Source organism: Panicum hallii, chromosome 4 (genome assembly GCF_002211085.1).
Source record: "Panicum hallii strain FIL2 chromosome 4, PHallii_v3.1, whole genome shotgun sequence".
Lineage (NCBI taxonomy): Eukaryota > Viridiplantae > Streptophyta > Magnoliopsida > Poales > Poaceae > Panicum > Panicum hallii.
In genome coordinates, this window is record NC_038045.1 from 6,173,269 (window position 1) to 6,199,354 (window position 26,086).

General features: G+C 46.6%; 2 protein-coding genes across 4 annotated transcripts; one reads left to right on the forward strand and one right to left on the reverse strand.

The window, feature by feature from the left end:
* The first annotated feature begins 18,215 nt into the window (after window positions 1-18,215).
* On the forward strand, window positions 18,216-22,953 carry LOC112889968 (transcription factor GAMYB-like). 3 transcript variants are annotated; one of them, XM_025956781.1, is made up of 4 exons: window positions 18,216-18,366; window positions 18,534-19,028; window positions 21,454-22,270; window positions 22,347-22,953. In XM_025956781.1, exons 2-4 carry the CDS (start codon window positions 18,618-18,620, stop codon window positions 22,616-22,618), a joined length of 1,500 nt encoding a protein of 499 aa, XP_025812566.1. In that variant the 5' UTR covers window positions 18,216-18,366; window positions 18,534-18,617; the 3' UTR covers window positions 22,619-22,953. The 3 variants fall into 3 exon arrangements, with proteins under 3 accessions (XP_025812566.1, XP_025812565.1, XP_025812567.1); XM_025956780.1 differs by having other exon boundaries at window positions 18,217-18,366; window positions 21,454-22,273; XM_025956782.1 differs by having other exon boundaries at window positions 18,217-18,366; window positions 21,454-22,273; window positions 22,386-22,953.
* Window positions 22,954-23,209: 256 nt separating this feature from the next.
* Window positions 23,210-25,488, reverse strand: LOC112890099. Its single transcript, XM_025956953.1, has 5 exons — window positions 25,198-25,488; window positions 24,379-24,632; window positions 23,794-23,884; window positions 23,512-23,578; window positions 23,210-23,439 (listed from the first exon to the last, which is right to left on the reverse strand). Exons 1-5 carry the CDS (start codon window positions 25,254-25,256, stop codon window positions 23,386-23,388), a joined length of 525 nt encoding a protein of 174 aa, XP_025812738.1. The 5' UTR covers window positions 25,257-25,488; the 3' UTR covers window positions 23,210-23,385.
* Window positions 25,489-26,086: the final 598 nt, after the last annotated feature.

Here is a 26,086-nt window from a genome sequence, read left to right on the forward strand (position 1 = left end):
TAAGCCAACTAAAAGATAGCTCACGCGTGACGAGATCACTGGTGCAGAATAGACCTCTCATCCACCCCTTTAGTCTCGGCTGGAGTTGGACCCACGATTAATGAAAGTATTAGTTCCCTGTACAACGGCTTGTCCAACAGCTAGAGGGACGGGGAATCTTTAGTCTCGGTTGGAGCCACCAACCAGGACTAAAAGTCCCTCTTTAGTCCCGAATGGTGATACCAACCAGGATTAAAGGGTTCTTCACTTGTCAATTTAAAACAAAAGTGTCTTATCTAGAGTCACATGTGTTGTGTAGGTGGGGTAAGAAAACTATATGCGAGGCAGGAGATCTTGAGTTCCATTCTGCGGATTGCAGGGGGTTGGTTGTGCTTGCCAATTTTTTTTTAGCGTTGCAGATCTTTTAGTCCCGATGAACATTTCTGTACTAGTGCATATATATAACTGACCAAAACTACTACTAATAACCAGGTGCCGAGATCTGTGGGCATTTTCTTTGACATTATTCACCCACCACCATATAAATTTAATTTCATGGATACTACAAACTTATAGAAATTTTTGTTGATGATTCAAACAACGGAAATAGATTTCCCCCATTAAAATAATAAAAATTGGCATTGCATGGTTTTAGCAAATAAGGAGAAAAAGAATAAAATTTGCCGTTTGGAAGTACGAAACTCCATGTTATTCGCACAATGAATTGATAGAAATAACAAATTTTGTCAAATAGTGGTAAAATATCCAGTTTCGTCCTTCGTAAAATAAAAATAGTTACATCCATGGATTCTTTTTTTTAAAAGAAATCGCTACTCCTCCATACGGTCTCGGACGAAGTTGATGTTCACATGGAAATTGTACCAATATAATTCTCGATCTACTCCTACAACTCTCTGTACCAGTTGGCAACCTTTACTTTGTCACGATCCCTAGGTTTCCCTGCGCCGGATCACAAGATCGAAGCAACCAGCAGCAAGCCAGCAACCCCGGCCGCCCGCCTCCGGTAGTCGTCGTTCCACCCTCGTTTCCGCGTGGTGGTTTTGCCGCCAGCGCGGGCGATCATCATCTGGAAGCGCGAGATGACGTTGTCGCAGCATGCAGCCCTACAATTTGCATGCAGATCGGGAACAACTTGCATGCATGCTGATGATCGATCTTGTCCTTCTCGGTCTCGATCGAACGGGGCACCATGCCGTCCACTTGGTTCTTGTTTCGCTTCTCGATCGCGTTCTTGGACCAGGACCTTTAACTACTCATGGTACATGCATGCATCCGGGAGCTGATCTAGCTAGCTAGTCCATCGACAGATTCGTAGTATTATTAGGGAATGAATTACTATAATAGTATAACATATATACTATTAAAACAAAAAAAATCACAAAAAAATGATGGCCAACATGCATGCCACCTGATTAAGTCCCGAGCAACTGCAGAAAATGAAACAAAAAGGAATAGGAAAAAGTTGGTTATTATCTTCTTTTTTTAAATTAGTACTATTTCGGTTGCATAGGGGGGCTGAATCCTGAAGAACAATGATGGCCATGGAACCACTTGATCCTGTCCTAAACATTAATGAATACTCCTAGTGAGCTAGTAGCTCTTTCTCAATCTCTGCGCACACCGGCTCTTGCAAGTTGCTCGAAAAAGTACTTCCCCAGCCCCTCCACTCCTCCCCAAAAAGTTGTCGTGTACGTTCTTCAGTTCCTGCTATATTTGGGATGATAAAGTTTGTTGTAGTATACTCCCTCCTCCGTCCCTAAATAACTGTCGTTGTTGGTGTACTACCACAAGTTTAACTTGGATTTGCAGAAAATACATTCCTAGATTCAAAGATCTTTCTAGTGATACTAATTATAGTGATACTAATTATGTACCATAAATATTAATAATTTTTAATATATTTAATCAAAATTGTTCCTCGGGAAATGAAAACGACACATATTTAGGGATGAAGGGAGTATGCACTAAATTTTTTTTAAAGTCTAAAATTAAGTATTCTAGGTGATACCTATTTATTAGGGATGGCGATATAAATAGGAGGTTTCTGAATATGTTAAAACCTAAAAGCGCAATATGATTGAAAACTATGAAGTGTGAGTGGTAAGAAACTTTAATTCGAGGTTGTTAATACACAAGGAGAAACGTTTAGATACATAACATATGAAAATGATCGGCGCTATTAATTTGATTCGTCTGGAGAAATAGTTATGTCATATTGTATAATGTAACGAGAACACATTCAAATCGTTGCATCGCTTGGCTCAAAAATAAGGTTGAAGTGGCTAGGGTTGCCGGTGGTGCTGAATATTAATGCTGCTGCGGCATGACAGCGACTTCAATTCGCGGTGCATCCTCCTCCGTCCATCCGGTTGAAGCAAGTCTTAATCTAAATCGCTCTCAGAACGACAGAACAATCGCACGGCCGGCTCGCAAAAACCGCCCGGAAATTATTGGACCGCAGTATAGAGCCATGGGTGTACAGACGTACACCTAATAATTTAGGTAGAAAAATCGCATTGGGCAGCACAATATAACTATAGACTATTTTATCAGGCTACGTTGCTTTGTATTTTGAGCCCAAACAGGTCAAATAACCTATCTAGCAATCCGGCAATATCTCTTGGAAATATATTTCTCTAAGATGTGATCTTCGTTTAAACCATCTAAACATGATTAGAGAAAATTTAATAGGCTGTGATCAGCAGGCCCTTAATCTATTAATCTATTTCAAACAGAGGTTGACCCAGCCCCATAGTGCCTATATATATTTAAGATTGTGGCTATCATTAAACACACGTTTTCTAAACCCCAGCCACCTCAAGTCTGATCGCTATGGACGCTGGAAGGGTTTGGAAGACCAAGTACTCGAGGGTAGTGCCATTGGCGCTACCCCGCTGCTATATATACACCGACAAAAACGCGTATTTCCTCTACGGCTCAGGCGTCATCAACTCAGGGAGCTCTCTAACGCTGATATAAGATCTACCAACCAAATTCCGCATACGTGATTGATATCATGTTTAGACGAAGATTATGTTTAGTTGCTAATTATATTTATTAGCAGAAACAACAGTTCTGGCCGGCCTCTTCTTTTCTGGTTGTCAGCTGGCCCAAGTGAGAACAACGAGTGAATGACCCATCTTTCTCCTCCTCGACCCCGCGTCCCTGCAGTCGGTGGCAGCTGTTTCTTTAGCTCCGGCGATACGGAGGGAGCGCCTCTGCTCACAGCCGTGGCACCACCATATCTACATCCAACTTTCAGCTGAGTGATTATTCTAGGTACTCATTTTAGTTTGTATATGATGCAATCGGTTCGTACTTGGTGGAAGTGCAATTGGAAGCCGGTAATGCATAGTTTTTCTAAGTTCTAGTACCTCGGTCAACTAAAAAGCATGGTTATTGATTTGAAAGATTTGTGGAGTACAAACGATGTTTTTTAAAAGACCGCTACCCTAATTCCAAAACAATATACCGAGCAAAGCAAAGTTTGAAGAAATTTTAATCTTTTTTCGCTCGCTTTCGTGGATTCTTCGTTTTTCTTTATAACCGCTCTTCTACTGTATGTACGCCTAATATAAAAATCTTACATCCGCCACTGCTGCAGCAGGTACAAGCGGTTACCAATTTTGATCTCAGTTGTTGGCTGGATGTACGTACGAAGTTATACGCAGGTACTCCCTTCATTTTAGATTTAGATTGTACTCCCTCCATTCCAAAATATAGTTACATTTAGATTTTTTTTAAATTAAATCTTTTCACTTTTGACTACAAATAGTAAAATAATTATAAAGACTAATAATATAAAATTATGTTAGTAGATTTATTGTGAAACAAACTATTATAATATGTGAAAGATATTTAGGCCCCTTAGGTTTTGGTGGAAGATGACAAAGCACATATATATCTAATCATGTTATCGAGCATGTGTGCAGGGGCCAAGAATGACGAAGTAAAGCGTATTACAAAAACATGACCCATCAAAATGGGAAATGAAAAGCGGTATTCCAAATTTACTTGAAGAATTAGATTTTATTTTGAAATTGAGTATAGGAACGCCGTACTATCAAGAGGGACTTTGATTCACAGATGTTGATGTGGTAGTTGTGCTCAAGAAAACCTACAAAAGTCATGAGAATCAAACCTACCACTAAAAATAGTCTTCTTGTGAAAATCTATATTTATCCGGAATGTCCAGTACAATATCCGGAATATCCGGATATTGTGATCCGGAGTATCCGGACAGCAGCCTGGAGTCTCCGGGTAACTGTTACTCATCTGAAGTTTCTCTGGGACCGGAGTCTCCGGACCCCTATATCCGGAGTATCCGGAACATATACCCGGAGTATCCGGGTATCTTTCTCCCAATGGCTAGTTTCTGTGAGACGGGGTATAAATACCCCCCATACCCCTTCTTTTACCTCTCTCTTGCTCATTTCGAAATAGAACAAACCAGCAAGCAAAAGGACAGCTCTCTCACTTCCCCTCTTCCATTCTTGAGTGATTTTCTTAGGGGAATCAAGTGAGATAGTTGCAAGAGCAAAGATTCGTAATAGCAAGCTTCCATCCCATTTCTTGAGCACAGAACCCTTAGCCGGTGGATTCAAGTTCATTACTCTTGGAGCTTCAAGCTCCTAGACGGCTAAGCGTCGCTTGTGAGTGTTCAAGCAAGTTGTGAGCACCCAAGAAGTTTGTAATCTTCATTCCTCGTGGAGGAACTCATAGTAAGTATTCTCGGGTTTGAGCGTTGGTCTCACCCTTGGAAGAGGAGTATAGGGGTTCTTGAGCACCGTCTCTTGAATCCTTCCTCAACGGAGACGTAGCTCTTTTGGGAGTGAACTTCGGAAAATAAATTTTGTCTCCTTCTTGTGTTTCTTACTAGTTTTATTATATATTTGCTTGTGAGACTATTCTTCTAGGTTTTGAGGTCGATCTACATTTATATTAGTCTCTAGAGCAAGACAACTGTTTAGAAACGCTCCTAAGGTACCACTAGCTTGCCTAAATTTACTCGAACTAAATTGTAGCGTCAATATCTTGTTCGTGCAAATATTATTTCATACCCGGACTCTTTGGACCATATTTCCAGAAACTCCGGACACAAAATCCGGAGTATCCGGACATCTGTGTTACTGATATTGTCTAAAATGCTTTAAGTTTCAGATTTGCCTATTCAACCCCCTCTAGGCATCTTGAGATCCTTTCAATATGCGATCTTTTCTATTTAAAATAATTGATTTTTAGAGATTTTATTGGTCAAAGTTCAAAAAAATATTTTGAAATAACTTAAACGTAGCTATATTTTAAGTTGGAAGGAGTAGATTATTTTAGATTTTATAGATTCATAGTTTTTATTACACGTCTAGATATACATCATGTCTAAATACATAATGAAAATTATGTATCTTAATAGGAGGGCTAATTAAATAAAATGGCAATCGACCGTGCATATATGAACTCGGTCCTTCTAAATAAATATTCTTTTAGAGTTTAAATTTTTTTTTCCACCTAGTGAGGTTTTTATCTAACTAAAGCAACGCCCGCACCAGTACAGAGAATCATATGGAAAATCGTAGAGATATTTAAATGGTCAGTCGACGCTATTTTTTTCTAGTTTGGATGTGCTTACATATTTATTCAAATGAAGGGAACCAACCAGACGGCGCGTTTCAATCACAACTAGTATGAATAATTAGAGATAATAATATCATTTCCCATGATTAATAGCGCGTCATAACAAGTATGAATTATTAGAGATAATAATATCATTTCTCATAATTAATAATGCGTCTTCAATTTATTTGCAATGCACCTAGGTATTTTGGGATGGAGCGAGTAGTAGGTTCAAATAATTAAACCGTCGGATGACACGCCAATACACGCTAATAATTTATTTTTAACGAACAACACATGATACATGCATTTCTATTGATCTAGCAGAAAAAGGTACAAAGACATAGCCGTAGAAGGCCATAACCAGTTCAAAAGAAAAAAGACATGACAACAACACCGGTGGGTTGGATTGAGTTATCAACATGCATCGAACTTAACTTTACTCAAACAGCTCAGGCTAGTCGGATTAGGACGTCGATGCAAGCCACGCAACTTGTCTCCACAAGACAATACCGCCCGCTCGGATTGGGACATCGATACGGACGAGACCACTCCACTGGGCAACTGAGACAGACCGATGCCTAGCCGCCGCGGCTAACAACCTTATCCACTTCATGTAGCCGCCGTCGCGTACGGCCCCGCGCTGATAGTGAAACGAGAGAAACATGCTACACCGCATTGAAAAAGGCCACCGCCATGCAGGACCCACCGTCATAGTGCTGTTGCAACACCACACACCATCCGACAGGGTGAAACCACCGGATCCGGACCACACACAGGCTGCCTCGTAGTTGTAGGATCAAGAACACCGACTAGAGGGGAGGTGAATAGGCGGTTTAAAAACTAACACCAACAACACTAGAGAAATTTAATTAGTATCAAAAGAAAGCCCTATGTCATGCTACAACTATCTCTAGAGAGGTTTGCAACCTAGGATGACAAGATACAATTCAAGCTCTAGTAAAGTAAATTGCTCAATATAAAACAACAATTAAAGTGAGCAAGAGATAACCAAGCTTGACACACAAATTTATCCCGTGGTGTCGATGACTTGCCGGTCAACCCTAATCCACGTTGAGGTGGATTCCAAGAATCAACCGCTCCTCAATCAAGAACCTCTTGATCTTGAGCCAGCAAGAAACAAGGAACCGCTCCACACCTCGATTTCACTAGAGTTGCTCTTCACCACTCCGGTGAGGTGAGCACAAAACCTCTCACAACCGAAATTGGGGCTTCTCAACAATCTCCTTCAAGAAGCTCCACGAAATCACCTTCTCCAAGCCGTCTAGGGAGCGGCAACTCCCAAGAGTAACAAGCCAATGATTCTTGCTTGAAGAATCGCTAGTGCCACAAAGCTCAAACTCTTCATGCAATGCACTAGAAAGCACTCTCACTCTTAAAAATGCAAATCCTTAGCAAGTGTGTGAGAGAGAGGGATGTCTTAGCTCTAGAGGGTCAAGAATGCAGTCCAAATGGTCAAGAGAGAGACCCAAAGGCCGGGCATTGGGTATATATAGACATCCCATCAAAAACTAGCCGTTACAGTCTTTTCTGCGAGATCGCGGACCGTCCGATTTCAAAAACCGGACCGTCCGCCGTTACAAACCAGAGAGTCAGAGAGCATTAAATGCGTGTCAGAACTCGCCGTTACAGCCCTGGCGGACCGTCCGCGCACAATCGGCGGACCGTCCGCTGTAAAGAGTTCTACACCTCCAGAGACAAGACAGTCTCTGGAATAGACCTAAGATTAGCCAGCGGACCGTCCGCAGCAAAGTAGCGGACCGTCCGCAGTTCATCCTAGAAGAACAGACAGAGACAGCAATGTTTCTGGATCAAGTTATCAGAGAACCTGCGGACCGTCCGCGCCCCAGCGGCGGACCGTCCGCAGGCTAGATTATTTAGACAGACCAGAGAACACCCTTTCTGGAACGAAACTGAGTTAGTATGGCAGACCGTCCGCCCAAGAGAACCAGACCGTCCGCCTGCCACAAGAGATTTCCACTAAACCTTCTGTAATGGTAGCGGACCGTCCGCGCCCAAGCGGCGGACCGTCCGCTCTTGAGCAGTCAGCACTCAAACTTGTTCTTTTTCAAAGCCCGACAAAGCGTAGTTAGCCCTCATGCATGCACTTAGACATTTTGAGCAAAATGGCACTAAAGACCCATCAAGCACGAGTACATGACCCCTCTTGATAGTACGGCTATCTAACCAACAAATCCGGTCACTTATCATCCACTAAATACCTTGTGACCGGTAAAATTCAAAAGACCCTATTTTATACCTTTGCCTTGAGCCCAAGCTTTTGCTCATCGTCTCCAAAGATCCACATGTTCACAAATAACTCTCATTCATCCGTGGATCAACCTATACTCATTTTCTCAAAAGGAGTTGTTAGTCCACAAACCGTTGTCATTAATTACCAAAACTCGAATTAGGGGCCTAGATGCTTTCAGTGGTGGCCAACGCGAAACACATCCGCCATTGGACTCCACCTCACTCGTTGCCTCGCCTCACGTGGGGCCTCGCCACGCGCGCCTCTGCAATCCATGTCGCAAATCCGTTTTCTAAGTTGCTGTTAGGATGAAGAATAGTGTTGCCCTGTTTCCAAGAACCCCATCAAAATAGACGACCTGCACCCGTCGGGCGACAGCAACTCGTTGCACACCACCTGCACACACAGCCTCCGTCGTCATGCCAGCAAGCCAAGTTGTCGTATGCGCCATCTTCCGATGATGTAATGCGCCGGAGTTGCCGAGCAAGCCTGACCAACCCGCCGCAGTCCACTACAAACCTAGTCTTCCCATGGTGTCGTTGCTGCAAGCGCCGTCCTCCGACGCAATCCCACACCGCATTGGCAATTGCTAAGCAACACCAGCCGCCGTGGTCCGCTGCAAGCAGCCCAAGCCGACACCCATGCGACATCCCCTGGCTGCCGGCATAATTTTGGCCGCCACCACGTGGGCTCGGCAACCTCCTTCCAGCCAACCACCCGCACCAGCCGCCTTGACGGGCCACCGGCAAAAGCCACCCATGACCAACGTTGACACCAGCAATACCACAGGCCGAGATGGGTCTCTTCAAATGACGCCTCCAAGGAGGTGACGACGCCAAGGGCGCCACCGTCGCTCGTCCATAGGCGGACAAGGTTTTCACCCAGAGAACTCCGTGCAATAGGGATGGGGCGACAAGATGACGCCCCCAGTGGGGAGAATGACGCCCTCGAATGTTGTCATCATCGCCACCAGCATGAACGCCGACAAGGCTTTCGGCCGGAGAATCCCATCCCTAGTTGCACGCACTCAGCCCGGCATTCCGGATCCGCAGCCATGAAAGCCCTTCCGGGTGCAGCCCCACCGCCATGCCTCCTCTAGCCGCGGCCAGCTCCTGCACGCAGCCTCCAAACAACCACACCTCCACGATGCCAAGGCCGCAGACCCGCTGTCGCTCCTCAGCCCCAAAGCTGCTCCACCGTCACTCGAAACAAGCTGCCAGATCTAGGTCACGACCGGCCCGCGCACCGCATCTCCTCCCGCGTGGACCTACGCCACCTCCTCGATGCCGGCGCGTGGCCTCCACCGAGCCCGCGCGGTCGCCGGTCGCCCCGCACGCCCAAGCTGCCTGGCCGCCGGATTCGGCAGGCGCCCACACGGACGCCAGCGCCGCCGGCCCGCTGGCGCGTAGACACCGTGTCGGGCTGCAGCCATGTGGGCACCGCGCCGGGCCGCCGCTGCGCCACGTCGCCAGCCCGCTGCCGCGCCGCGCCATCGACCAGCGGACGCGCGTACGCCGCGCCAGCCGCCCGCAGCCGCGCGGACGCCGTGCCGCCAGCCCGCCCTCACATCACTGGCCACCAACAATGCTAGCCGACGCCCCCACCTCGTGCGCGTGCATAGGTAGCATAGCCACTGGATCCAGCCGGCGTCGTGGCGGATCTGTGGCCCTGACGACTCCAACGCCGCCCGCGCCGGCGAGCTTCTTCATGCAGGTTCGGCGGCCGCACCCGTCCAAATCTACCGGAGGATGGGGAAAGGGGCCTGCCGCCGCCCTCCTCGCAAGCCGCACAGCCTTCCGGCGGCCCGCTCGGGCGGCGGTGCGTCGGGTGGAGGCTTCAGGGGAGGGCGGCGGCTAGGGTTTCAAGGGACGCTCGAGTCGCCCGTACAGGGACGACGCGAGCGCTTTTAATTTCAAGAGACACCGGTTTGTCAACGGAACTATACACGCTAATAAATATTTTTTAGAGTTCAAATTATGTCCCATCAGATATTTAAATAATCAGTGGATGCTATTTTTGTCTAGTTTCGATGTGCCTACACATTTATTCAGGATAAGGGAACCAAACAGACGGCGCTAGTTTCAATTACAACTAGTATAAATAATTAGAGACAATAATAATATCATTTCTCATGATTAGTAATGCGTCTTCAATTTATTTGCAATACATCTAGCTGTTTTGGGATGATGGAGAGAGTAGTAGGTCCAAATAATTAAACCGTCGGATAACACGCCAATACACAAGTGGATCGTACATTACCGACCACTTGGAGCATGATTTTATTTAGCAAGTACCGAGACAACACGCACGCACGCACGCTAGATCGATCTCACTGGCAAAGAGGAGCTGCCTGCCAATCGAGACGATGAACTGGCCGGCCGCCTCATGCATGCCTGCCGATGGGCGATGCATGGGCACATGCACGCACCCGCCGGGCTCCTGCCGACCCAAAACTTTTTCATGACCATGCACCTGCTGCGGCGCAAATTGCTGGACGTCGCGCTGCATGCGTGTACCCAACGCGGCAGCTAGCTAGCACACGGTTACAAGGTTACTATTCCGAAAGGAAGGAGATAGTTCTTTTTTTTATGGAAAAGGGATAGTTCTGCTCACTGGCGGATAGGGATGAAAATGGTCGGAAACGATCGGTGAAAGACTCCATCACTTTCACTTTCACATTTTTTCATCGAAAACGAAAATATACGATCGAGAACATATCAATAATGATCGAAACGTATTTTAAAAAAGGATAAATATGTCAAACCATTGAGCACAACTCCAACCATATGACTTGACACATTTCATGCACAAGTATTGATGGTTAAAATATTAATCCAAGTATCTATCTATCCATGACATGTATCTCATTTCATAGTACTAAAAATTTAGATATTAATCCAACCATCTAAAAAACTAGTTCTATGAATTCAGGTCACTAGGTTATGATTTAGGGTAAGGACAAATGAGTTACGTCTCTAAAAATATAGATATGGCATTCTAAAAATATACATAGCAGGATAGCAGGGGTGCTGATATTGTAAGTGAACATGGTATCTCTATCGGTAAAATATGGTAGAATATCTCGAAAATACGATAGTTCTCGACAATCATTTTCGTTTCCACTTTCATATTATTTTACCTTTTTTATTTTATTTTATAATTATTTTAATTTTCGTTTAGCCTTAAAAGTCGATAAAATCCCGAAAATAATTTTTGAAAATTGAAAATTACCATTTTTTTCATCCATACTGGCGGAGCGTCGTTGGCCCCTTGTCTGGTAAAAAAACAAAACTGCAAAGTGCAAACTGCTGGCCTAAGTGCAGTCTGTGGCTTGTTGATAGGTAATTCAGCCCACAAGTAAAAAAGCTCATGAGGTACAAACGGTGAAAACAACGGAAAAAATATCAAGCCTATTCCAGCGAGTCGCGACTAGCGGACGAGGCGACGTCGACGCTGATGCCTGGGCTGGTCAACGTCGCAGTGAGTCCTCGGCATGGTATAATATAGCAATCGGCCTCTCTTCGATTGACTGCTCGGCATGGTATAATACAGCAATCGGCCTCTCTTCGATTGACTGCTAGCTCCCTCACTGGTTCTACTGTTTAAGGCTGGTACCAATGGGGGGCGGTACCGCCCCCCTGTTGGCCCGGTCCAGGCGAGAGGCGGATGAGAGGGAGAGAGAAAGCGGGAGCAGTCCCGCCGGGCGGGAGCGGGCGCTATCGCCCCGCTCTCGTCCGTGTTGGCAAGCGCGCGGGGGCGGTAGGCGGGCGGTAGCAAGGCGGTGCGCTGGCGTCGGCGTGCGTGGGCGAGAGGACGTGACGTGGCGCGTTTTGATTGGTCCACGCGGACTATCCGTTGAACTAGCCGTTATTTAACCGTTTGAACTCCAAAAAATCGAAAAAAATTGCAAAAAATTTCAAATTTCATCTCCAACCCTCTATAAATACCCCACCCGGTTTTCACTACTTCCACACCCCATTTGAGCTCATTTCTCTCCTCTACAATCCGAAATCTCTTCCATCATGACCGGTTGCTCTCCAGATTTCCATACCTTCACCGATCTCTTGCAATCCGACAGGTCATAAGCATCTCCCCAAGATGACCCTTCTCCGATGCATCGCCGTTCCGATGTCAACTCTTCGCTGCAACCCCAGGCATTATTCCCCCCTGCTGCACCTCCGGCTCCGGGGGCACCTCCAGCGCCATATCATTATCCGTACGGTCTATACTCATACCCACCACCTCCGTATGCTTCACCTCCATATGCTCCACCTCCAGGAACAAGAAGCGGGACTGATGGTCCATACCCACCACCTTCGTACGCTCCACTTCCATATGCTCCACCTCCATACGCTCTACCTCCATATGCTCCACCTCCATACGCTCCACCTCCATATGGTCCATACTCACCACCTCCGCACGCGGCACCCACGGTTCCAAGCTCCGTCTCCACTGAGTCTCAAAATGAAGGAGCGGGAGCGACCGAACCAAAGCGTCCAAAGAGACTTGACTGGACGATTGCGGAGGAGGAAAAATTGGTAATTTAATTAGTATTTATGTATTTAAATATCGTGTTTTTTTAAATAACTAACAATATCTTCGGGCTAGGTACATGCTTGGGTTTATCACTCGAATGACTCTATCACCGGCAACAAACCAGACCGGTTTGAGTTTTTGGGGCCAAATAGCGAAGACCTTCAACTCTACCGTGGAGCCGTCCCGTCATCGCACCGCGAAGCAACTGAAGGATCATTGGAACGTGTGCAACCGCGATGTGGCCCCGTTTAATGGATACTACATCCAAGAAGAAAGAGTACGTCAGAGTGGAGCAGACGATGCAATGGTCATGGAGGGGGCAATCGCGAGGTACGAGAACGACCCGAAAGTGACGATAGCATTCAAGCGCCATCATTAGTGGAGAGCTGTTCGCCACGAATCCAAGTGGGCAGCGAAACATAGTTCTGGCAGTGGATCCGATGTGAGTAGCAAGAGAACCCGCCTCGGAGTTTCGGGTGAGTACAACTCCGGCGGAATAGAAGACACCGAGCAGGACAATGAGACTCGTCCAATAGGCCGTGATAGGGCCAAAGCGGCTAAGCAGAAGGAGAAGGCTAAGGGGAAGAAGAAGGGGAAGGAATTCTCATCAAGCAGTGCGGTAGGAAGTAAAGCATTTACAATGAAGAACATATACGGTGGCTTAGTGAAGGCTAAACTATTCAAGCAATGAAAAATAATAAAGTTCCGATCAACCGCGGATATGGACGAAGCAGAAAAACGTACTCATCTTAAGGCCACCAAGATGGTGGAAAAAGAGCTTGAACTAGACGAGAATTCGGAGGAGGATTAGAATTTTTTAATTATTATGTATTTTTGCTATTTTTAATTGCGATGTAATTTCCTTTTTTAATTATGATGTAATCGGTAATTTTTTTAGTTGAATAAAATTAGTTTATTAAATTATTTTGCGTACGTGAACAAAATAGAGTGAAATAATTAAATCTGGAAAAAAAAAGCTGACGTGGAGGAGAGAGAAGTGAGAGCTGGTACTATAGTCTCTGCATTGGAGGGGTGGGGTGAGAGGGGGGTGAGAGCTGACTGATATATATATCTCCCCCGCCACTGGACTCAGCCTCATGTACCATATGAATGTTGGGATCGAGGACCAGCCAGGGCCTTTATTCGGACAATCGATCAGACTAGCTACCTACTACCTCGGGGATCCGCCGCATCCATCCATGGTTGGGATCGGGTCGACTTCGTCACAACTGTACTAGCCACCGTGACGGTCAGCATGCCAACAAGCCACCTGATCCAGTAGTCATGAACTTCGAGGCGTTTCTACTCAAGCTCATCAGCTCCTGCATGCAACTTGACCCCCCCCCCCCCCCAAAAAAAAAAAAAAATTGTAACTTGCTTCGTTCTTTTCAGTCCCTAGCAATATGCAAATTGCTTGCTAGATGATCAGTGCTCGTCTTCTCGGCTGCATGCTGCATGTCCAGGTGCGCTGAACCCATGCACGGGTTGTTGGCGCGATATATTTTAGCGCAACAACCAGCTGGGAACGATGAACAGTTTATTTGATGGCATTGGCAAGTCTAGCTGAGACGATCGATCCTAAAAAATATCAAATCTAATGAAGTTAGTTACTAGCATGATGCTGTAGACTCAGTGATCTTGCCCAGTTGCTTCGTGACACGCTTGTCACTGAAGATGATCAGTTTCAAGAGGCCGGATAGGGAATATTGATCTGAATGGAAAGCAGCCGTACGTGAAACTTCGCCGATCCTGGACCCGGTGGGCAGCGCATGCATGAACGATCGACGACGACTCAATCGTCGACGTACGCGTCTTCGATCACTCGTGTATGTACGTGTCGCGGTTTGCGTTGGGCATGCACGCACGTCGTCCCTGCAGAGAGTGCAATGAACTTGGCTGATGAAGAACGCGCGCGCGGTGGTGGTTTCATCAGCATGCCGTGTGCATGTGTTTCTTCGGTTCATCATGCATCTTGTCAGTCAGGACGACAGTTTCAAACATGAACACTTGCTGCGTGCAGTGCAGCGTGTGCCATCTGGTTGGACGACTTTCTCGCTCGCTCGCTCCCAGCTCTGTCATTGCACATGCAAGGCCCGAAGGCCGGTCGTTCTCGATGCCGGCCGGTGATGTGCGAGACAACTTGGCCGTGTAGCTAGGTTTCTACTCTTCAGCGTTGAGATCTCAAGCGAACGGAAGTCTTAAGGGCTAGGCCAGTGGTCACGGTGTTGATCTGTATTAGAAGTTGGTGACGCAAATGCTGAGAATATCAAGGCACTGCCACTGCGGTATAGCTAGCTTCGCAGAGGCCAACTTGTAGCTACTACCATTCCTCTTCCACTTGCTTTTATTTGTACTTCCTTTTCCTCATCACTCCAGGGATTATATTTGTACTAAAATAGTACCATGATGACCAACATGCCTCCTGATCGATGATGAAGTCCCGGCCTGCCGTACAATGAACCCAACTGCAACTTGTCCCTTCTTAAGAAAAAAAACACAAAACTTGCTCAGAAAGGCAGGGTATAACAAAGTGCCAACGTCATTATTTTGTTTCGGAAAAAGCTAATGTCCGTGCTGGATTAATTGTTCATCTTGAGTTAGTTCTTGACCAGCGACGGCGGCGCGGCTCAGACCAGAGTGCAGCGTGCGATGAACTTGGCTGGGTTTTCTTTTTCCCGGTTCCGGGTGGCTTTTGCCCTCTGTACGTGCATGATCTCTCTCTCTCTCTCACTCTCTCTCTCTCTCTCTCTCTCTCTCTCTCTCTCTCTCTCTCTCTCTCTCTCTCTCTCTCTCTCTCTCTCTCTCTCTCTCTCTCTGTGTGTGCGCGCGCGCGCGTGCGTGCGTATGTGTATCCCACTGGTAGGCTGTGTGTGACTAACCAGACGCAGCGCAGCGCTCGTACGCGTGACGGAGGAGCTAGTACGTAGCAGGCTAATAACCATGCAACCAGAGCAGCCCGGCCAACTCGACCACCGACCCGATGAATGAGCACGCGTACGTGCATGCACCCGGCCGCCGGCCATTCCAGTTGGGCAGGGGGCACTGCGTGCACGGGCAGCAGCTAGCCCGCCATCTCGCCCATGCCGCCGCCGGCCGCGCCGCCCCCCACCCCCCGGCGCACGCGCAGTGAACTTTGTCGATCGTCTGAGGTGTCCGTGTGTGTGTCTCTATCTCGATCCTGTTGATTTCCTTCCTTGGGCGACGGCCGGCTCGATTATATTGGTACGTTGTCCAAGTGACCGGCCGGCACCGTGATGGGCAGCAGCACGCCAAGTTGCTCGAGAGTTGAGACGGCAGCAAGGGCTTCCAGTAACAGAGATGGATGCCAGGACGCATGGGCCGGGAGACCCAACTGAGACGACGTCCACACGGACGTGTCGTCGCGGACTCGCAGTCCGGGTACGATGCACTTTATTTCTCGTCGCGGCCTCCGTGCACGCATTGCAGTGATGCAAAGCGGCGCATCATCCAAGAGCAGTGCATGCAACGAACTTGGCTGCGCGCGGCTTCCGGGTGGTCTTTCTTTGCCGTCCGTGTTTCTTATTCTTCTCGCAGCAGATCTGATCTGCGCGGAGTTTCAGCGTCGAGTACGCGTACTGCGTTTCGTTGGACGGCCTTCGCTCTCATCAGCTAGTAGTTCTTGCTTGTAGGTCTTTCTAGATGCGGGATACCTACGACACAGCGGGTGCAGTGGCGGAAGGTGAGCTAAGTTAATGGAAGAGCCAACTTGATTAGCAGTGTGAAATAGCTAAGCTGAGAAATAAAGAGCATTTGCATGTGTACATGTACGTATGAAAGTATGCAAGAGAGAAATTTTTATTGGAAGGGGGACCGGGATCCAGTTTGACCTCCACTGTATTCCGCCAGTGGATGTGCATGCATGTAGTATATATATGGTTACTATTATAATAATAGTCAATATACTAGCAGCTATATACTCCATCCTTTCTAAATTATAGTTTTCTTTCCGAAAACAAATCATTGTAGTTTTATCCTAAATCTAACTTTCTAAGGTTTGATCAAGTTTAAAAAAGATATATTGTCGGAGGAATTCTCCAGCCGGGTGGCGGAAAGCACCCGCCTAACCCTAGTTAAGGATGGGTTTGGAGGAGACTTAGGAGCGCTCGATCGGTGTGCGGATGAACACAGGAGGGACACGAAGATTTAGAGTGGTTCGGGCCGCCGGAGCGTAACACCCTACGTCCACTTGGAAGTTGTATTGGCTGCGTGAGCCTGGATGGAATGCAGGCTAAGCTTGTGTGTCTGAGCCTTGGATGTTGGAACCCCCATCTAACGAGCGCACTCTCCCTTTTATAGTCCAAGGGGAGTGCTTACACTGAGCAGGACCCCGACAGGTGGGCCCGGCCAACAGGTGCTGCTCTATGGGAGATGTGGAGATCTTCATCTCCAGCTTCTCTCCGTAGTCTTCTCGATCGAGAAGTTGATGTGCGTATCCACAACTAGGATACGGCCGTGTACAGCCTTGTCTTGTACAGTGTCCGGCGTCAGCGTTGCATAATAGTGAAGCCGTGCTGTCACTGTTAGGATGGGACCTCCCGTCAGGCGGTGAAGCAACGCTGACCCGTTGCGTGTGCACTGTTGCAGTGCACGCCTTGGCTTTGCCTATTACAGACCATCATCACGCGCGCAGCGGCGTGACGGGACTGTACACAGTCCGCGCACTGTGCACGGTGATACGACGCGCCGCCTTCAGATCAGGCAGGCTTACCGTGGTGTCAGCTTACCTGCCCCGTGTGTCAGTGGCAGGCCGCTCTTTTTGACCTGGGCGCGCCCGGCCCAGCTACCGCATTAAATGCTGGTAGGTGGGTTGGAGACCCGCGAAGGGCCTTCAGCAGCAGGCACGTGGCAGGGCCAGCCCCGCTCCCTCTATAGGACAGCACGTGGCGGCACCGGTCCCCTTCCCCGGGGGAAGGGGGTCCGGGCCCTCCGAGGCCGGTTGTAGCAGTCTGGCCCGTGATGGCCCGGCCATCACACGTAGCGGCCCCGGACCCCCTGGGGAGTCCGGGTCCGCGGGGGCAACCCGAGAGCCCTCCTGCCCTCCTGGGTGCGCAGACGCCCCGGGCCTCTTAGAGCTCGGGGAGGGTCCGGAGACCGTGGTCCCAGCTGTCAGGCCCGGGTCGTATGCCACGTCACCCAGAAGGCGAGAGGGAGAATTTGGATTATGAGATGCCAAGGGCTTGGACACCCTAGCAGGAGGTACCTCTGTCTGTATGTACCGACATATATGTACCAATATTTATGATAACCGGTATTCATCAAGAAAAATATTTTCATAATATACCTATATGTTTTCATAAGTGTGGACACTTTTCTCTATAAATTTGATCAAAGTTTGAAAAGTTTGACTTAGAATAAAACTATAATAGCTGGTTTTGGGACCAAAGAACCGGCTAATTTCTAGAATAAATAAGAAAAATGCGAGCACACTTGTCAAGTCGAGAAATTGAATCCGATAAATATATTCCACCACAAGAAATCTTGCCAACTGAGTTACCACATTTCGCTATTTAATCATTAGTCCAAATAGAAATAACAAAAACAATCTGCGTTATGTTGGGTGATTTGGCTCATAAGGAATCAGCCCACCAGCCATTTTAGCTTCTGGTCGGGCTTGACAACCGGGCCTCGACAAATAGTTAGTTACGTGGAAGGGCCGACGACGAATCCAGCCCATCCAGCCATTCATCTCACTCACAGCACCCTACCAATTATTCGGGCCGGACACGACCCCATTCGTCGCCACCCTCGGCCCGGGTTGGACTGCGCCTGGTCCGCCGCTGCTATACAAGTCCAGCACCCAGCCGCCGCCGCCGCCGCCAAACCCATCATCGCTCGCTCTCGCTCTCGCTCACCGCCACGCGCCTCGCCGCCACGGCCTCCCCACCCCGCCACGGCTGATCTGCTCCGACGACCGCCCGCTCTTCATGGTACCATTCCCACCCCGGAGCGTGGTCCCTCCTCTGCTTCAGATTATTAGATTAGATCGGGTTTGCTTGGGGGGTCGGAATTGCGACTGCAATCGCTGCAGATCGGATGGATTTCCGGGTTTTCTTCGCTCATGGATTCGTTTGGCTTGTTGCTCGGTTGCTCGCAGTAGACACAGCAGTCCGGTCCCGCTCGCGGTGGAGGATCAGTTTGCTGTGGCGTCCCGCCGCCCGTCGCGTCACGGCGCCGCAAAATGACGGTGATGAAGGTGGAGCAGGACCCCGCGCTGGAGCTGGCGCCCGAGGCCGGGGCGGAGGAGCTCTCGCCGCCGCTGTCGTCCTGCGATGAGGAGGACGACGATGAGGACGAGGAGACCGACAGCGAGGGGAATGGCGGTGGCGGCGAGCCCCCGCTGAAGAAGGGGCCCTGGACGCCCGAGGAGGACAAGCGCCTCAAGGACTACGTCGAGGCGCACGGCGAAGGGAACTGGAACCAGGTGCAGCGGAACGCCGGGCTTAACCGCTGCGGCAAGAGCTGCCGCCTCCGCTGGGCCAACCACCTCAGGCCCGACCTCAAGAAGGGGCCTTTCGACGCCGAGGAGGTTGAAAAGATCATCAAGTTCCACATCATGTGGGGGAACAAGTGGGCCAAGATGGCCTCCCACGTAAGTGCTGCGCCCCCTGTGCTCCTGCAGTTTCCTGCATTGATTGTTTTTTTTTCGGTCTTCTGACAACGAGTTGTCTAGTAACATTAGATTAGTCATACTAGAAAGGATGGGAATGAGATGCTCTGGTGGACTGGGAACGATCAAAGTTTTCCATAGATTCTATGTTGTTTTCTCCAAACATTGTGTGTTTTTGTCACATGATAACATATTCATAGTCTTAGAGATATACGTGCCACCAGTGGACATTTATACTTACTCTCTTTTGCATGCTGAAGGCGATTTGTTCTATTTAGTTCAACGGGCATGAAAGACGACTCCTTTAGTATTACTGATTTATCAATTATAAAAAGGTGGTGGCGTAAATGCCTGGGTTGTAGTGAAGTAATATTATCTAATTAGTGAACTTATGCTAATACTCTATCTGTCCGTATATAACTGTCAGAAGCATATTTTTAATTCATGTGCTCAGTGCTCATGGGAATGAAAGTTTTCAGCATCGTTTTTAGTGCCTCATGAAAGAATCACGAGAAATTTTTGCTTCACTATTTTATGAAGTCACAATTTTCTCTGTTGCCTTTTTACATTAGTTCATTTTGAGATCAGTTTTTCTGCAACCCCCATCCGTAGCAATAGAAGTCATGCTATGACTATGTTAATACATTCCATTGGCCACTATAAACATACCGTAGTTATGTTGGTTACTGTTGGGTTTCATCTCTAGTCTACCCCATGTTGCTTAGAACAAAACACTATCTTGTTGTATCTGATTACTCCCTCAAGTTGGAAAAACATGTCGTCTCTGACACCATAGCAGTAATAAAGGAGTGTGTGCATTCAGGACCCTTTTGCCCCCATTCTTCCTATCCATTCACATATTTCACGTCCACCAGTCTTCACTTATCCCTGCTGGAATATCACCCGCCACTGCCTCCATTCTCTCCGCCGTATGCCACAGCCCCATCAATTCCAGGCTCTGCCACCCACACACCTCTATCCATGCATTGCTGCCACCCTCGCCGTGTTCTATGGCCACAATCCTGTTGATTTCTGGCTCCGCTGGCTGCCGCAGTTGAGGCACTGCCGTGGACCGTGGCATGGTGCTCTGCTGCTGCATCCAGATCAGGAGCTCCATTGCTGAACGCCTGTGCTGAGATCCAAGAGCTATGCTGCCGCACCAGGATCCAGAAGCTCTGCTGCCTTGTGGGGATTCAGGAGCTCAACTGCCATCATGCCCTGTGTCCACCAATGAGCTCCAGGAGTTGTGCTGCCGCCGAGATGCTAACTTCTGTTGCTGTGTTTGATGAGATGGTTAGCATTCTATGTTTCCTAATTCCTGATTAGCAATGGAGATTTTGTGTGGTATGAGAGAAAGGGGAGGAGGCATTGGCAAAAGTGGAAGAGCCTGTCTCTTCGCGCCAAAACATTATGTTTTAAATTTTTTATGCACCTTTTGAATTAGCCTGTAGCGTCATGTTTTTCTGTCTGGGCAGTATTTTTATTCTGCTCCTGGATGGCTTGATCAATCCCTGTGTATTTTACTTCCGACACATTGTTTCCAAATCTGATCTACATCTGTTATCTTCAGCTTTACATTTCTGCATGTATAATGATGCATTGCTTGCTATTTATATATTTCTTTTTTTTTCTGCACTAACCTGTTTTATAGGCTACTCAATGCTTGATGTTCTCATATGCTTGAAAGCATGTGTAGTTAATATGTCTTTTAATACTTTTGAGGATGGTTGTATACTTGTCAGGTTGTTTTGATCGTTTACCAGAATTACCCTGCATAACCTTTAAGATGTCAGCACCATTGTTGCTGCAGTTGCTTTATTCAGGATCTCACACTGGCTGCTGATGTTCATCTAGCCTATAATAATTTTGATCATGGTGCAGTATCGGTAGCTGTTTCCTTATGCTTGTCTGGAGATAACTTGATATGCGTGGACATTGTGTCGCCTATTGGTTTTCTTGTTCTTCTAAGGGCATGTCATAATCCAATCAAAGTGAGCCACTGTTGGGTAAATATTCTAGTATATATTAGGTGATGAGCATATGAAAGGGGCATTGTTGGTGTTGCGTGTGGTAGCAGATGTGAATTTTTTAAATGAAACTTGGACAATAGAGTCACTTTATATTACTATATCATGACCAGTTGTGGAAAATACATATCCATGCTACTTTTGACTGTTCATTGTCAAATTCTGATAAACTGCAAAGATCTTTCGCTTGTGTTGTCTGTCTTGCAAAGGCACTTTTTAAAATTCCTTTTTTCCTGTTTTCATTACACATAAATGTGCCTTTAGATTTGGAAAGCATTTTCTTCTACTGATCCCATTTGACCTTGTTGGACACTAAACTTTTCTTCTACTGATCCCATTTGGCCTTGTTGGGCACTAAACTGGTATTGTGTTTCTTTCAGTTACCAGGTCGCACAGATAATGAAATTAAAAATTATTGGAATACAAGATTGAAGAGGCATCAGAGAGCTGGTTTGCCTATCTATCCAGAATATTTGCTTTCTCGGGTTCCGGATCAAGACATGAACTGCCACACTCCTGATGAGTCACGCGGCAAGAAACGTTCAAACGAGTTACCGCAGGAAAAAGTTGTTGGTATGGATGATCTTGTGGGTGATTTTATGGTATTTCAGCACCTTGACTATGGTAAGGATCCAGTGGTTCCAACAAACCCACTAAAGCGTCATGCGTCTACTGGTGATCTGTCGAGTGTGCAAATTACTGTTAATACTGAGAAGACCTTTTACTCCAATGATTTGAACTATGTTTTGACAAAGAGTCAGTCGATGCCTCTGGGTTGTGCCATTGCCAGTGGCTATCCTATATTCGATGGCAATCTCTCTACTTCTGGGACCATACATGGGTCCATGAAGACAGAGCTCCCTTCATTCCAATGTTCCAAAGATGACTTAAGTAATGGCTGGTTGCTTCAATGCCCCTGGGCTTCTATTGAACAACAGATTGACACCTTTATTCAATCTCCAGAGTCCATGTCTTCACATAACACTGGTCTGCTGGGCACGATCATTAACAAGGGTGATGTACTAGATGATCCTACTAAGTTTGAAAGAATTTTTGAAATGGCCGTCCCTCTTGGATACAATATAGTTTCACAATCTGATGATTACCCTACGAGGCATCCTTCCTCTTCAGTCAATGGTGACTGTGAACCTGACACATGTCTTTTCACTGAAATTCAAGATTCAAACTCACCTTCAGGTGGTAAGTGTGCTTAACTGCTTGCCATTGTAACATCGTGAATTGATTATGCAAGGCTTACTTTTGGTGTCTACAGGTTCTGATGCTATTTTCACTCTTGGCAAATGTTATCCAGATGCTAATTTTTCTGTTGCTGGGATGCCTGGTACATCACTAGAAGCAAGCTTCTTAAATGATGATTCCCTACTCTCGAAGGACCACTCCTATCTCTACCCGTCGGGTTCACTCTTTGATGAGGAGTCTTGTGAAGAGCCTAAGCCGTTAATTTATGCAGGCCAATGGTTTGATTCTACCGCCTGGAAAAGCGTGCCAGGTGCTTGTAACATGCCTGACTTTCCAGGTCCTTGAACGGCAGTTCTCTATTGGGCATCCAGTGCTACAGCGAACACATATTAGAGGAACCAAAGAGCAATCTTTTGCAACAACCATGATTGCCTAGGTGTTCAAATAAATGGAGATTTGCCCTGCTACTGTTACGAGTCTTAGATTGTTAAATTTGTTTGGTAAAGACCTTGAGTGCTTGAACTTCAAATTCATTTGGTTTGGTGTGATACGTCTGAATTATGTACAAGAACTGCAGTATTTGATATGATGTCTGAACTATGCTAAAGGACCTATTTCATTCTTCGATGTAAAGGGTTTTGTTGGGACTAATGCTGAATGTTTCATGTGCTGTCTTTTTAGCATCACCCAGTAGGGTTTAAATGCGTTAGCCTGCCTTCCATCAATCTGCTAGTTTGTAACAGGCAATGGCTTTACAAAGTGGACACGACCTTTGTATTTCTGTTTCTTCAGTAATTTCACCTTACATTGTACAGATTAATGCAAATTTATTAGCTTGTATTCAGTTACTTAGATTACATAAGTCTGGATTTATCTCGCGAACTTTGTTTTCACATAGAAGCACCGGGTAGAATGTTACCAAATGATCTCATTCGCTTGACAGGATTAATATACTACAATTGATTAATGATAATGCTGCCCTGTTTGATGATATCATGATACACTATTGAGCTCAGAAATGTAATACGTTCAAGAACCTAGAGCTTCTGTGCATCTGAAGTTCTGAATACAATTAAGCGATCAATCTGAGTCAAACAATGAACTTCACTGGCCTAATCATACAGGCCTTCTTGCTCCCAAGCGTCCACAAGCAAATCTACCATTTCCTGCAAGTATAAGTTTTGTGTTCAAGAACGTTCTGAAGGTAAACAAGGCAAGGAATAAGCATCGGATCTTACACCAAGAGGTATCGGTTGGGAGAATGGCTTATTGCTTCCCAGCAGAGACTCATACGTTGTGTTCCAACTGTACCATCAACAAAAGGACAGAAATTATTGAGGAAATCTAATTTATACTGGAAATCTAATTTAATGCATATACTTCCACTAAAATGCATACGGTGACAACCTTCTTATATTTAAAAATATTATAAGTAGCACATTGTCCTTTTAATTCACGACATGGAACCCAAGGAAAACAAGATATTTCAGGTGACAGCATAAAAACACAATATAGCCCACCTTAATTTTGGTTCTCGGAGCTGTTGAGACCGGGACTGGCATTTCTTGTTTCCAACCCACTGTTGTCTGGTCTGGTTCCAGAGCATAAGACCTGAAATATCGTAGCAAGAAAATTGAAATAAGACGGGGTAACATTCACTGTTGAGGAACAACAAACTGAAAATGCTAATATAAAGGTATTTGCTAGATCATTGTAGTTGTGGATTTATAGAAAAGTGCAATTCGAAAAAAAATCAAGGTTTTCACTGGTTTACATCACTAGCTTTCCATAGATTTATATGCAGAATCATCTCATGCTAACTTTTGGACTGATAAAAGAACTAAACATAAAACAAAGACCTTTTTCAATCATAATTTGTAGATTTTACAGAGGAGCCCCTAGCCCTATATTCATTAGATGTTGAAACCCAATTTTCCATTCGCATGACAGATTAAAGCTCGTTCTATTCACATGACAGATAAAGCTCATTCCATTCACATGAAAGATAAAACTCAAATAATCAACTAGAGACTTGCATAATTTGACGGATGGCACTAGCATGGTGGACTGATAAGGCAAGTAAGACACAAAAATGGTGAATTTACCTTGACTTACAAACTCATTTGGATTGCTGCTACTTCCTGCGGCATGCTGATCGCTGGACTGCGCAACCGTGCTGATCGAAGACATGCTCCTCTGCGACTGGATCCCGCTGTTCTCCATCTCATGTGCGCTCGTGCTCCAAAAGTCCTCCGACAAGCTAGCCTTCCTTACCGAGCGCCCCTGGATCCTCAACCGCTTGGAAGGCTCGTCGACGGCTGTTATTGGAGTGGGCTTAACACAGCAACCAAAGCAACCTCTGCTCTGTAGCAAACCAGGATTGGCCAGTAAACGATTAGCAGAGGATACCCAAGAGCCAAGATAAACTACACCTTGTAAGACGAAAGTGGAAAAGACCAAAAATCATGACCACATATGACCCAATACGCGAATTTTGCAGTGAACTACAAAAAAACCAATCACTCCGTGAACTCAGCAGTCAAAGACTGAATATTTCCAGAGGACTAGTTCCAAAGTCAGACTAAAAGGGTCATCTTTTATACCGGAAATAGGCCAGGCAGATTAAACAAGAGCAAGATACCATCACCTAATACGACGGAATCAACGGGCTCGGCAGGAAAGCTGAGAATTGGATAAATCAAACCAGCCTACCAATCAGAATCACTCGAGGCCGTGCCAAATATAAAAGCAGCACCAGCGCAACAATATGAATCAGGGGACAACAAGCATACTGGGGGACCCCCCGAACCGAACAGAGAACCTCGCATCGCATCCGGGGATCCTGAAAAATCTGACGAGCCTCGCCGCCACTACACCGCGAAAGGTACCGAAGGAATCACGAGAGGGAGGAGGGCCGCACGAACCCCATGCAAGCGACGAGGCGGCGCACCCAGGTGGCGAGGGACCTGCAGCTCAGCAGCATAGCATCCGGGCCCCGTGCCGCGTCGGAGGAGGCCGGCGGTGGAGCAAACCCTAGCCCACGCGACGGCGGGGAGGGGAAGGAAGGGGAGAGAGGGAGGGAGGGGGGAATCGGAATGGGATTCCGCCGTGGGCGTGGGTGTCGGGATGGGATTGGGGGAGGGGATTAGGAATCTAGGCGGGGGGATTCAGTTGAGGAGGAGATGCGGTGGTGGGCTGGGAGTGGACAGGGCGACCCACTTCGCTTTGAGCCTTTGACGGGAGGTTCCCAAATTTGTGCATTTTTTTCTCAAAAGAAAAGGAAAATTCTGCATCTTTTGCTTCGCGTCCCCAGAAAATTCCACCGTTCCTCCGCTCTGTGCCACTATGATTTGTGCCTTTTAAGATTCCACGCCGCCAAACACGCACACCACACGTGCACACTCACTAGCTTGCAAGTGCATTTCATGTTACACGCTTACATGTAAGCTGTTGAAAGCAATTGTGCGAATATGAAACGTCATATTTTTTTAACACTTACCTAAATTTCACCCAAAATTCATACTCCCATCAGTCATCTTTATAAGTTATTTTGGACATCTATATGGTTGAGGTGAGGAACTTTGATTGGCATTCTTTATGAAAGTATTTTTTTTTGAAAAAACGGATCATATATTGTGAAAAGCAATTTTCATGATCAATCTACCCATGTCACTACATCAGCCTTAATTAATCATTTTGCAAAACCTTTTGTGTTTGGTAAAAGTAAAAAAGGTTTGACCTGTGAAAATAATAATAAAACTAGTATTGTATACAAGAATGCGCAAAACCTTCATGTATTCAACAAGCGTTTTA

What these genes read in the sequence shown, in the direction of transcription:
- LOC112890099 (XM_025956953.1), bottom strand. Translation starts at nt 25,256, where the DNA reads ATGCTGCTGAGCTGCAGGTCCCTCGCCACCTGGGTGCGCCGCCTCGTC. An exon ending in AAATGAGTTTGTAAGTCAAG is followed by an intron (nt 23,885 to 24,378) that starts GTAAATTCACCA and finishes ACGATATTTCAG; the next exon opens with GTCTTATGCTCTGGAACCAG. An exon ending in CTCCGAGAACCAAAATTAAG is followed by an intron (nt 23,579 to 23,793) that starts GTGGGCTATATT and finishes TTGATGGTACAG; the next exon opens with TTGGAACACAACGTATGAGT.
- LOC112889968 (XM_025956780.1), top strand. Translation starts at nt 18,618, where the DNA reads ATGACGGTGATGAAGGTGGAGCAGGACCCCGCGCTGGAGCTGGCGCCC. An exon ending in GGGCCAAGATGGCCTCCCAC is followed by an intron (nt 19,029 to 21,453) that starts GTAAGTGCTGCG and finishes TGTTTCTTTCAG; the next exon opens with TTACCAGGTCGCACAGATAA. An exon ending in TTCAAACTCACCTTCAGGTG is followed by an intron (nt 22,274 to 22,346) that starts GTAAGTGTGCTT and finishes TGGTGTCTACAG; the next exon opens with GTTCTGATGCTATTTTCACT.